Below are 13,252 nucleotides of genomic sequence, written 5' to 3' on the forward strand. Positions count from 1 at the left end.
AGGGGGAGGGGGAGGGGGGGAGGAAGCCTTCCTTACCTTGCGCTGGCTGTCCTGGGACGGATGTCCCCGGGTACCACCCAGGTCTCGTGCCCCAAGTCCCAGTCTGACCGTTCAGCATTCTTAGCTTGTCATACATTCCATCTGCACCCATCTGTTGCTTTTCGCTAGCCAGGTTGCGGAGGACTCTGTTGATCGACGATACCTGAAAGGGAAGGGCCATTCAATGAAATGGTCGGCGCGAGAACCCTTTGGAACACGGCTGCTGCTACACAGACCCTCCACCCACCCGGCCAGATCACACTCTCTGCCTTCCTCGAAGAGAGAGCGCTGAAAACGCCATCCCAAATTATAGCTGCGAGTGAGTCCCACCCTTGTCACTGCCAAGCAGTCGAAAGTTATAAACCAAAACCACCGCTGTGCTCCGGCACAGCCTTGAGTAGCTGCAATAGGACGACCCCAGAATAAATGGGTGGTTGGATTGCAGCCATTTTAGCTTGAGACCAGGGCATGTGCTACAGATACTGAGACGGGAAGTTGCGGCGTGGGAAGCAAGCCAGTTCCGCTGACATCGTGCTTCCGAATCCATCTCTTTTGACGCAGGGTGTCATCCCCCACCCCCACCCCCGAAAAAGACATTTACAATGCAAAAGCCCAAGTGGGTTGTGTTCATCGGGATTCCTTCTTCTGGAGAAATGCAGCTATGGAAGATGTACATCGGGTCAGAAATGTATTTTCAACCTAGAAACCAATGCCAGGGGTTGCGATCTAAAATCTGAACGAAATGCATTAAAAGATGTCGGGGGTGACGCTGGTGATTCACCCAGAAATATTTTGCCACCGGTCTTTTTATTTATTTTTGATTTGATCTATACATCCCTGGGAGCTCACAAGCCCCTAAGGATGAGTCGTGAGAAATGGTTTTTAAAGATCCCCCCCTCCCTCCTGATTCTCTGCGCCAAATTTTGGCCCTAGCAAAAAAAAAACCCGAGGAGCTCCTTAGGTTTTCATTGAGCTAGAAGAACAAAGAGAAGGGAGGTTAGCTGCAGGTCTCCGGGTATTGTACAGGTCAGAGAGAAAAGGGGTTTCGTGATGAACTTACGCTGGGTATGTTATCGTTGGTACAGACCCCCTCCGATAGTAATCTGTCTCGGATCTCCCAAGCAAAGATGGAGGGGCACTCCCGTTTATACTGTGCTATTTTGCTTACAACTTCTGGAGTCGCTACTCTCGGTTTGCTACCTCCGATAGCCCGCGGTCGGATGGAGCCAGTTTCGTAATACCTGCCCAGAATTTTACTCACACAGCCATTCGATACCTGCATCAGGGAAGCGGACAGAAAATCACATTATTAATAATTTCAAGACAAAAATAAAATTGTTTAAGTATGCATTAAACAATGACAAGCTTACGTTTTGATTGTCCAGCACTTGGACTTTTGCATCTGCATGGGTCTATAACACAAAAATATACCTTAAATGGTATGAGAACTTACTTAGAGAAGGTTTTTTTTTTCTTTCTTTTTCTTTCTTAAAAAAAAATATTACATTTGTGGCCCTACAAGCTACAAAGGTGAGAATTTTTAAACCCACTTGAAAGGAGGGGAGGAGAAAAACTGGAGAAAAATGTCAGATTTCGGGAGCAGGGTGGTTTCTATAGACCTAACCAGAGCAGTTTTCAAAATATTCAGGGTGCGGATGCAGGTGAGGAGGGCATGGGCGGTCTAGAAGGGGAACCTGCCGTCCTGGATCCCTAAGCCAAATCCCGTTGCCAAATCGTTTTCTTACACGTCTTAAATGCTACACAAGCACCCAGGAAACTATTTCAAAGGACGCCAGCGTTGTCGATTAGACTGTTGCTTAACAATATATACATCATACACAAGCATGCAGAAGTTATACAGGGGGGGGGGGAGAGGAAACTGTTACCCCGGACACCTGCTTGGAACTCAGCTGCGGAACAGTCAACGGGAGTGACTTCCAAGCAAGTGTCTTGAGGGACGGGGAGCGTAAATGGATTAGCCAACTAATCAGAAACAAAATTACTGCATTATCAAATGGCCATAAGGCATAAGGTGGTCGAGCATCCATTTGTTTAAAGGGGGGGGTGATAATCCCGGTGATTTAGAGAAGTTTGATATCCCCCCCCCCCGCCAACCCGGAAGGTGGAAGTCCTGGCCAAGCCTTTTCGCAGGACAGGCTGGTCGTCGAGCAAGGTAGGCGAAGGGCGGCTCCGACTGGGGAGGCGACCCGCATTTTCACCTGCAGGATTCGGGAGATGTCGCACGGCCGAGCCCCGCTGTGCGCGAGTTCGACGATTTTCTGTCGGGTCGAGTCTGGCAGCGGCCGGCCGTTGACAAACACACCGCCGAGCTGGTTCACGCCGCTGTGACCTGCGAGGCGGGGGGAAGGAAAAGGAGGACAATGGAAGTCTCGGCTACCTGAGAAGGGGCCGCGGGTCGGGGAGGGGGGGAGAGGGAACCGTCCTGCCGCTTCTTTGTCACCCGCATAGAGAGAGAGAGAGAGACGTGAACCCCCCACCCGGAGAAGCCGAGACGCGGCGGCAACAGCAACGTCCACCTCAATCCTGGCGTGAGTTGCAAAACAATCAAACACAGAAACACACACACACACGGGTGTATGCACACCAGAGCAACCCTCGGATCAATCGGGAAGACTTTTCTCTCCTCGCTCTCGCTCTCACACTCACACACACAAGCCGCCCCGCTGCCTCCCCCCCCCCTTCCGTCCCAAGCGCTGACTCCTCTCTAAAGATCCATTCAAGGGTCTCAGCTCTGCCTCTCGGCCCAGAAGAGCAACATTTGGTTACACACTTTCTCTCAGAGACATCCTTTCAGCCTACTTGGCAGCTGGGAAGCAAGCCAGACAGAGCCTGCTTTTTTTTTGGGGGGGGGGGGCCCCCTCTCTGGCACTGGGCGCGGGAGGGAGGGGGGGGGACGTGGGATGGAAGCGTCTCCAGCCCCGCGTTTGGATCGCAGCAGCTCGAAGTCGGAGCTCGCCTGATACCTCAGCCCCAGAGAAGGTCTATTCTGTCCACCTGTTCGCCCCCCCCCCCACCTCCAGAGCTCCTCTGATCTGAAACTAAGCCAACCGCACCTCCTGTTTTCCAACTCTCTGTCCTTCCAATGCCACCTCCGAGAATCACCCCCCTTCCCGGTCCCATTTCTCCTCTGGAAAAGAGGGGGAAGGGAACCAGCCAGGATTGTTTTGGTTTGGTTTTAAAGGAAAAGAAATCGACGTGGTCTCGTCTGAGCTTTGCAATGGTCCTTGCGCGTCCTTTCAGCTGCAGCTCGCTTGGCCAAAAGCAACCCGACTGGAATGCTGGTTTTTTGTTTTTGTTTTTTAAAAAAGAATAGCTGGAAAAGAATCCCCAACCTGCAGCTCTAGGCTTTGGAGGCAAAGGCTCCCTGGAGAAGGTCTGGACTCTCTCTCTCTCTCTGTCTCTGTGTGTCTCTCGTCTGCTCTCCTCCTCTCTTTGGAGCCTCCTGCTAAATTGACTCCCGGAGCCTCAGCTTCTTAGCAATAAATAAGCTCCAAATATAGAAGAGGGGGAAAATATGATGAGTCTCTCTGACATTTGTCTTTAAAATAAAACTAGCTGCACGTCAAGTTTGAGCTTAATTTCTGGGAATAGGCGGAAGTCGCCCCGGATCATGCATGGAAGGCTAATTGAAAAGATCAGTTGGAGCACTTGTGGCAGACATGTCACTTTATGACAGTGCTCCGCTTTTGAAAATTGCATCGTCACGACAAACGGGAGCATGATAAAAACGACCCTTTCTGTCCGGATCTGGGTATCACTCCGACGAGATTGAACTCTACTCGTTTCCCCTCCGAGGGGAGGCGACTTTTTAAGGTAGCCACGGGGCCAGTGTGTGGACACAACCGAGGGGGCGCAAGGCCTCCTCCACAAATGCGAAGTGACACGCGGTTTGGGGAGCTGTGGGAGGGCGGAGGGACTTCGCCCGGAACCGCCGGAGCCCCCGAGAACGTGCACGGCCAGACATGGCTTTTAAGAACCATCCGTCGCTGAGCCCCGGTTCACGGCACTGCTCAGGCGCGGCGCGCTCTGGAAGGGGCCACCGCCGCTCGCCACCTCCCTTTAGGTTGAGAAAGGGGGGGGAGGGGCATCAGCACCCTTCCCCACCCCTCCCCCTCCCTCGCGATGCACTTCCCCTGGACGCAGACGGCGCAGTCGCCTCCACTCCGCCCTCCCTCCCCCCGTCCTGAATTCCGGCGGAATCTGTGCGGCCTCCGCTACAGGGCAGAGGGGCTCGATCCGGCCGAAAGGAAGCACTTTCCCGAGCCACCCGATTTCCGACGGGAGACCTCAGCACGAGTCTAAGCCTCTAGCATCGAAACCGGGACGGGACGGGGTGGGGTGGGGGCAGGGCCGGCTCACTCACTAGGCGAACTAGGCGATCGCCTAGAGCGGGATGGCCCTTAGGGGCACCAAATTGCACCCGGACCCGTACTCTGGGAGTTTCTTGATTATTTGTGTTTTTCATTCTTCCTAAAATGCATTTATTTTTGAAAATTGGTGGGCGCACGGGGCCCCATAAGGGATCCTCGCCTAGGGTGCAAAATAAGCTGGAGCCGGCCCTGGGTGGGGGGGGGAGGCTTCAGTGGAGCTGGCTCGTCTTTGGCCCTGAAGACCCGGCTGCCTCTCTGCACCTGCGCGGCCCAGGAAGCCTGGGATTCCAGGAGAAGGGCCTTGGCCCACACTCGGGAGCTCGGGGGGCGGGGGTTCCCTAGCCGGTCCCGCGAAAAAAGGTTAAGCCTTAATCAATGCCTTAATTTCCCTGGAGAGCGCAGGCAGATCGAGCCCAGTGGCAATGATTATGCGCCGCGGCTTCCAGGGCGAGGCGTCTAATAGGGAAACATATGGTGTCAATTTGGACGCTCGGCACCAGCGACACCCAGGAGTTCCCCACACAAAGCCGGGAAGCGCCGGCTGCAGCGACCTTTCGTCAAACGCCGGGCTTCACCCGACCGGGATCTCCGCGCTCCGGATTGGGGGGGGGGGTAGGGGGGGGGGGGGGGAGGGTGGGGAGCGACGGGACAGCGCCCAGGCGCGCGTAAAGGCATGTCACTCTCCGCAGGATGCCGCCGTCCTGGGTCCGCGGCAAGGCCAAGGGGGCCGCGTGTGGCTCTCCGCTCCCCGTTCAGCAAGAGGCCTCCGGGCAGGGAGAGATCCCGCCGAGCCAGAGAGGATCCCCGCAAAGGATCCCGTCCAGTGACCTCTCAGCCACCCGGAACGCCGGCACGCTTGGGTGGTTATCGCGCCAGCCGCGAACCGTCCCCCCGAAAAGCAAACAAACAAACCCTCCATTGATCTGAGTGTTCGCAGGACTATAGCGCGGCTCTTGTCCCCCGGTGCTTCCTTGGAAGTAAAGGCCACTGGAACCACACGCGTGGCTGGGGGACTCGGCGCCCTCGGTTAGACAGGGACAGAGCCGCAGCTGGGGAGCCAGATTCACTGGAAGAAAGTCCTACTGAATCCAGTGAGGTTTATTCTCAAGCATATGTGCCCAGATAGCAGCCGTAGAAGCCCCCAAGGATGATTAAAGCCCAGATTAGAGTCAAGAAATGTTGGGGCGGGGGCAGGGGGGGGGGAGATCAGGGAAGGCCAAGGAAGCTCTGGTTCTCAGGCTCCGAACTTGAGTGCGTGCACGGGAGAGTAAATCCCGTTCAGAGGAATGTTTTTAGAAGTTTGAAACAACAGCAATTTGCCAGCGAATGGTAGGTTGTTTTTCTCGAAGAGGAATTTGCTGGAAAAGAAGGGCCCGGCCCAGCCAAATGAGCCCCTTTGATTTCCATAGAGGAAATTTAAGCACGTGCTTAGCCGTCCACTTGGAATCACTGGAACTAAAAAGTGCATCCGTTTGGCAGGATTGTGCCCGGAAGGCGCAGATTAGTAACCCGATCCTTCCCCTCCACAAAGTGGGAAATCAGTAAAGATTTATTTCCCAATAATTATAGCTAGGATTCCCCTCATCCCTTCAAATATACCAGGAAGGAAGAGCCCTGGGTTTCTGTTGCATTTGCTTGCAAGTGGACGGGCACAGTTTGGACCTTGCCGGTTTTAGGGCCCCCCCCCCCACCTCGGTCAGCGGGAACTTCCACAGTGCCAGGCTGGGCGCAAGATCGCCGTCCTCCGAGACTGCATCTCGGCATCCCTCCAAGGTTCAAGGGAAAGACTAAAATCCACGAGGAGCTGGACCACTGAGTGGGGTGGCGGTGATGAACCCAAGTCGTTGGAAATAAGTCGGGCGGGATCTGCTTCTTGCGGCTTCGGGGGTGGGGTGGGGAGAAATTCTGCGAGGGTACTTCTCGAACGCAATATACAGACCCAAACAGCGGGTCCAATCATTCCATTCAGCCGAATGAAACTAACCCTCAGAATATGGCACAGAGTCAACGAGACACGGTAGAAACGTTAAATCACGGTGTGGAAGCAAACCTTCACGGAAATCAACGGGATTGATCTCGAAGTAAAGGTATTTAGGATTTAGGATCGGAGCACACAAGGCCATAAAGAAGCCAGCTAACTAGTTTGTTGGACAACGCAACTGCAGTTGACAACATCTCCCGACCCTTCCCTTTCAAGCTGCCTCTCTCACCAGGCAGGCCTGGCTGGTCCATCTCCGCACATAGAATGGGGTTCGCAAACAAATGCGAGCAGAAAGCCATACAGGTGCCCAAGAGATATGTGTGTGTGTCCCCAGCCAGGGCCTCCAGCCTTAAATCAAGACTCTTGATTGACTGCCCATAAATCCCACACGCCCCCTCCCCGAATTCTTTAGGCCGCAGCGCACAGAACCAGGGTGGCTGCGTGGGAACTTTGCCGTAGACGTTTGCGTCCTGGACGCTTGTGAAAGTGGAGAGCTACTTTCTTTGAAAATGTCCGATTGAGGCGTAGTGAATTCCAGTTAGCGACCATCACAGCGAAGCACAACAGAAAACAAGGGACGCGCAGGAATCCAGGCTTGGCGGCCCCGGCTTGCCCTGCCTCCTGGACAAGGATCGGGTTTCTCGCGCCAGCACACCCGAACTGTGACACGATTGGGCCTTTCCCAGTCCATCTGCCTGGTCATCCAGTACAGACCGACGATGGGTCTGGATCCTACCAACATCCGCCGCCGCAGATCTAACCCTCGAATGGAATTCAAGCCGGTCTCATTTAAGTGGACGCTGCTGGTTTTCGGAGGGGGGTGCTAACCCTTTCGCCCGGCTTTCCCGCTATCATCCGGGTTTCTTTGAAATGCACCACTATAAATTTCCTTTTAATATCCAGCCGCCGCCGCCACCACCACCCCGCCACACACAGAGAGAATCCAGGGAGTCAGACACTGGTCGAAGTCCTTTCTACCACTATGGATCCAAGCCTCTCTGCTCGGATACTTTGCTTCAAATATCTAGGCCGCCAAGATTCCATCGCCAGCTCAGATCTTTTGGGAGAACAAGGAAGGGAACAGACCGTCACTCCTAGAAATGCCACAAAGGGCCACAAAGGTGTCACTTCCCTTGACATTCAAAGAACTTTTCGCACACTGAATCCCCAAACACACAAAACCCGACTTAATTCCAGAGGCTACAAACACGGTAGGTGAGGCGGAATTCAACAGCGGTGACTTCCACACTCAACGGCTGGCCCAGCAAGGCAGACACCATCCACAACACTCTTAACGTCCTCCTCCGTCCTCCTCAGCGTAGTTACTTGGAAGTAAGTGCCACTGAAGATCGGAAAACCTGGAGAGAGCTGGCCCACGGAATCGCCAAGAGTCGGACGCAACTGAACGGCTAACAACAACAACAAAAGTGCCATCGACTGGTATGGCACTCACAGCCATCTAAGGAAGGACCCTTCGGATCGCGGCCTTACAAGGCTCCTCTCTCCCCGCTCGGGCAAAAGAAGGACTGGCTACATCACCTCCTACTCCACGATCTACAAACTGCATGGCTTAGAGGAACAACTCCGAAGGCACCCGGCCACACCACGCTCCTCGCTGGACGTCTCCCTCTTCCCAGAAGAAACTAGCTCTAGTGCGATCAGTATTTTGGAAATGTGAAATACTATACCTTCCCCGCCTTCTCCTCCCCGCGGCCCACCCCAGTACATCCTTTCGACTTCACACGCTCAAGACGGCATCGCCATGAAAGAGAAGAAGTCACTTACTGTTCTGCATGGTGAACTGATGGCGCAAGATCCCACGTGGCTCGCTTATAGTGTTCTACGAGTGATAAAAACAAGCATTAATCAGAGGATGGGAAACCACCGGCTGTTCACTGGCAGGGAGGCTCATCTTTCCAAGGCGGCAGTCCTTCTACTAAGACTGTGGCTTCCCAACTGATGCCAATGTTTCACGCGCGCGCACAAGCCCCCAAAAGTAAAGTACACCATCATAGCAGATGAACTGTTTTTTAAAGTCTGGTTGGGGGGGGGGGGTCTTCAGCACACGGACTTGCAAGTGAGAGCAGCACTTCTCGACTCCCAAGTGAAAATGTGGCTCAAGACGGCTGTGTAAGGATTCTCCTGATATAGCAGAGGAAGAAGAGGCTGTAAACTTGCCTGATTTATGAGTGGATTCTCCTCTCCTAGGGTGTAACGACTGGTACATCTGCGTAGCGCTAGTTAAAGTCTTCCCTCTAGGAGTAAAAAATAAAATAAAAATGTGTTTTTAAAAAAAAAATCTGCCCCCATCACAGCTCCGTCTCACAGTTGGGTGAGAATGAGAGATTTGCAATTCAAAAGACCCTCCGCATCTCTTGAAAAGGAGCCCGAAGAGTCCGGCTTCGACGGGCGCCTAGCGCCACTCTCAAAGAGTTCTGATCTTGTGACACTTTTTGTGTCCCTATTTACCCACAGAAGGGCGACTTTTTATGACGATTTCATTTTAATTCGCTGAAGGGAGCGCCAGTGTATCCATCCTCTTGTCTTTGGCTGCACTTTGGGGGCCAAAGGATCCTTTCTCTGAAAAGAGACGGCGGACAGAGTGTGTTGACACTTTTTGGCGCGGGGGGGGGGAGGGAGACCCTTCCCAGATTGCCTGTGTGCAAATCAAAATCTGTTGCACCCCCCCAAAAAAGTTTGGAGTTACTTTATTCTTTTGATGGCGAGGGCCGATGATTCCTTTAGCGGCGCAACCAATTCCATCCCCTCTCTTTCGAAGGGGGGGGGGAAGGAGAGAAATCCACTTATTGTGATTAACTTCTTTTTTGGTCTTTAGATCTTCCCCTTTTTCACTGTACTGTGACACACGCTGTCTACCTCGCCTCAGTGCTTTAAAAAGTAAGACCAGGAGGGGGTGAGAACCGTTCAACAAAGCCTACAGAAGACGAACAATGCCTTCCATTTTACTCCCCTACCCAAACCCGGAGCGCAAGACCCCGGCCAGCCTCCTCCTGAACGGGCGGCGCGGCTTCCAACTCGACGGACCAACAACCCTCCAACTTACAAAGAGCAGGGAAACAAGCCTCCTTCCTCCCCTTCATTAGGGCCTGCCTTGATGCCTGTGGACAACCCCAAATCCTGCCCTGGGTTTTGTGTGTGTGTGTGTGTTTTAAAGCAATCTTTTTTCTTTTTTTTTCTTTTAAAGAGTTCTGCAGTCCTTGGTGCAGAGATGTATTTATTTATTTAATCCCAGCTCATTCTTTTCTCAGGTTCTCAGCCTAGCAGGGGGAAAATAGAAAAGTAATTTCTCGTTATAAATATCTGGAGGTAATTATGTTACTGGTGTGAGTTGTTAGGGGTTGTAAAAAGATACAACAGCGCAGTGGGGTGCTCAATTGGGGTGAGACAATTACAATAAAGAACCCATTCAAGAGGTTTTGCTTTAAAAAAAGAAGAAGAAGAAGGGGTGGTGGTGGGGGGAGCGCGAGAGATAGGAGAGGTAAAAGAATGAAATAGTGGCAGCCTTCATTCCCCTCGCCCCCATTCTCCTCTTTCTTTTTTGAAAGCTAAAAACTCCCTTTCTTTCTCTACCCCCCCCCCCCGCACCGGACTATAATGAATAATAATTTTACTCTTCTCGCATAAAAGGAAGACGACAGAGGGATCTTTCCCGGCTCCAGAGTGGATCCGGCCCTGCTTTTTAAGTCCATTCCGAAGCCCATCTTCCCTACATCCTTCGAAGGCGAAGGAGCAGAAGGGAAATCCGCGCCGAACAAGGACTCTCCCGCAGCGTGAAGACTTCCAGCGATAAATATTGACGCCGCTTCCGAGAGGGAACCTGATTAGCCGCCGCCGAGGCTGGCCGGGACCTGCCTCCCAAGCGCCGGCGCCCCCCGTTAGCACCCGGGACACGTCTGCCGAGGCGCGGAGCCCCCCTGTGCACGCGGGCGCGCAGCGGTCCCTCGCAGACACCCCGGCTCCCAGCCCCCGAGACGGAGGCAGCCGACCATTGTTCGCCCTCCCGGCCTCTACTTCCAACGCGAGGAGTTCAACTTTGGATTTATTGAGGAGGCCGGGGTTGGGAACCAACCCACCAACCGACGAGCGAAAGCGGCCACTTTTGGACTGCCAGCTCCGGGGGGGGGGGGGGGGGGGCGCAGAGAGAGAAAAAGAAGGCGCTTGAATTTGAATGAGCAAGCGACGCCGACTTCCAAAATCGCCAGCAAAACCAGCCTCCCTTCCCATCCCCCATCCGGGAGCCTAGTCATGGTGCAGCTTGCCACGATTTCTCACTCTGTGAATATTCTCGAAGGGAAGCAAAGTGAAATGCAGAGTGTCCTCTCTCTCTCTTTCTCTCCTCCCCCCCCCCCCATCTCCTGGCCTGGCCTAATCTGCAAATCGCTTTTTAAATCTCAAAATCTGGACCTAATCTGACCGTGTTCGGGACGTCAGCCTCCCCCTCCCTGGCAAGCATAATTAGCTATTAAGATGACAAACGTTTACAGTCCGGGACCAAATAAGGGGAAGATAAAGGCTAATCCACCGGCGTGGAGACGTTTTCAAAGGTCAGCAGCTATAAAAAAATTTATTGCCAAAGACCACCATTATTATTCGAGGCCTATAAAGACGCCCAAGCCTCCAGCCGCCGGGAAGGGCTCAACTGTGCACGGAGTCCCTGCCCCGCCAACTGGAACGGCGCAGAAAACTTTAGCCTGAAGCTTGGTTGAAGCTATGGGCGCCCTTTCCCTTCGCTCGACTTTCTCGGGGGAAGCCAACAGAGCGAACCGAAGTTCATGGCTGTGCTCACGACGCGATGGGATGTGCGGGCCGAGCCGAAGCAGGATTACTCGGAAGTAAGTCTCAATGGAAAAAAGCGAGCATAGGGCCTCAGTCTATGGCGCAGGGACAGCAAGTCCGGAGAGGGGTGTGGGGACACACACAAACATACACACAAACACACACTTTACTAGGGTGTCAACGTTACACTGATGTTTTCCTAAGGTACGAACAGTTGGTGTTACTTAAAAAAAAAAAAAAACGCTCACAGACATCATTTAGATTTTAACAGGCCTCTGTTTCTGGGTTGAAAAACCAAACGAGGAGAAAATAGAATAACCCTCCAGGAGCTTGTTGGAAAAGACCGAAGGCTCGGGTCCTCCGGTGCGCAAAACGAAAACTCCGGAGACGTACAAAGTTCTCCGAGGCGCTGGAGGGAGGGGGGGAGGGAGGGGGGAGAGAAGATTTGTATTCTTCTTCTTCTTTTTAAAGGCAACCAGTGTGCGCCTTTCTCAAGGCGGCGCTGGGGTGGGGAGTGGGGCTCCTTGACTGTCTCGTGGCGGCCAACTTTGGGGCGATCCCGCGGCTGCTTGATTGAGAGTGACAGGCCTTCCGCTCGGCTCAGACCTTCCCGGCTGCGGCGAGGAAGACCCGACTTGGCCTAGAATGCGACCCACCCCCCCTTGCCTTGTTTCCTTATGGGCAGTTAGCTGGGTTGGTTGGTTTGTTTAAAAACACACCCCTACATAGAAGGAAAGGCCATAGGGTCCTAAACTAGATGGCCTCCGCACCATCGCCCTGCGCCCTGCACTTCACGCCGGCTCTGGGAAGGACAAAGCAAAAAGACCAGCAGAAAGATGAGAAGGGGGACACACACACACACACAGACACACAGGGACCAAGAAAGCGAGTGGCAAGGCGGGCACAACCCCTGCGCCACCCAGATCCTTCCAGAGGAGCCGAGAGGGATTCGGCCGAGGGCGTGTTGCATGGAGTTGCCCGCCGTCTTGGCCGCCCCTCTCGCCCTTTGCCAGCCTTTCCGCTGGGCCTGGCAGCTCTGCTCCGTCAGCCATTGAAGAGTGAGTGAGTGTGTGTGTGTGTGTGGGGGGGCGTGAAAGGGGACGGGGGGGGGAAGGGAAGAGACAAAGTTTGGGAGCTTTTGCACTGGCCTCGTCCCTTGGGAAGCAATCCCGGACTGCGAGCTGTGGGCTCCAGCACAGTCTGTGGATGTGTGTGTGCGAGAGAGGGAAGGGGGCGGGAGAGCGAGCGAGCGAGCGAGCGAGAGACCTGTCTCAGTATTAAAATGAAATGGATGGATGGGGGGGGGAGTGAGCGAGGCGAAGAAACGAGCAGACTCACCTTGCTGAGGCATCCTGTCTCGTTGTCAGCGCTCCTGTCAATAGTTTTGAAAAAGCGCCCCTGATCTGAAATGAAGGTGCCTTAAAAAGGGTTGCCGGGAAAAGAGTTTCTCTCCACTGAAGCGGCTGCTGGCTGCGTGCTCTTGAGTCCCTGGGAAGGAGACAGAGATTGACACTCAAATGGGCTGTCACCGCCCGGAGAGGGAGGGAGGGAGGGAGGGAGGGAGGGAGGGAGGGAGACAGAGGCCGGGCGAGGGGGGGCGGCGGGGGAGGCCGGGCGAGCGGGAGCGGCGGCGGCGGCGGCGGCGGAGCCCGCGCACACCTAGGCTGCCGGTTCAAGTGCCTGCCTGCCTGCCTGCCGGGGCGCCCGGCCGCTCTGCCTCGCCTCCCCTGCTCGCCACTGGCCCATTAGCGGAGCCTGACCTCTGTCATCATCTCCCCGCCAAACACTTCCTCCCTGCGCCTGAACCAGAGGGGGAAAGGCGGCTGAGCCGGGGCTCGCTTTTCAAACCCACTAATCACTCCACGCATGCAAATGCTCCGCTCGCTCCCACACAAAATATTGCTTTATGCAAAGCGACGCCAGGGCCTCCCGGCTGCCGATTGGATGCTCCCGCGCACTGCCGGGGCTCAATTGGCCCATTTGTTTGAATATGAATGCGCTGCCTTCGCTCGCTCTCCCCCCCCCCCCCCCCGCGCACCTCCCC

The 13,252-nt window shown here is 54.4% G+C and overlaps 1 protein-coding gene across 7 annotated transcripts in view; it reads right to left on the reverse strand.

Annotated features, from left to right (window-relative positions):
• The window catches only part of PAX6 (paired box 6), a 27,027-nt gene extending 18,821 nt beyond the window's left edge, over positions 1 to 8,206 (reverse strand). The window contains exons 1-5 of one of the 7 annotated variants that reach the window (XM_015428482.1): positions 8,197 to 8,206; positions 2,259 to 2,389; positions 1,410 to 1,451; positions 1,301 to 1,315; positions 37 to 202 (exon numbers count right to left, since the gene is read on the reverse strand). In XM_015428482.1, coding sequence (XP_015283968.1) covers positions 37 to 202; positions 1,301 to 1,315; positions 1,410 to 1,451; positions 2,259 to 2,389; positions 8,197 to 8,206 — 364 coding nt within the window. Of the gene's footprint in view, positions 1 to 36; positions 203 to 1,099; positions 1,316 to 1,409; positions 1,452 to 2,258; positions 2,390 to 2,830; positions 2,847 to 8,196 lie in introns of those variants that run through there. The other 6 variants (XM_015428471.1, XM_015428460.1, XM_015428453.1 and 3 more) reach the window with 6 other exon arrangements.
• Positions 8,207 to 13,252: the final 5,046 nt, after the last annotated feature.

This window comes from Gekko japonicus, unplaced genomic scaffold (genome assembly GCF_001447785.1).
Source record: "Gekko japonicus isolate JY-2015 unplaced genomic scaffold, Gekko_japonicus_V1.1 scaffold687, whole genome shotgun sequence".
NCBI classification, from domain to species: Eukaryota; Metazoa; Chordata; class Lepidosauria; order Squamata; family Gekkonidae; genus Gekko; species Gekko japonicus.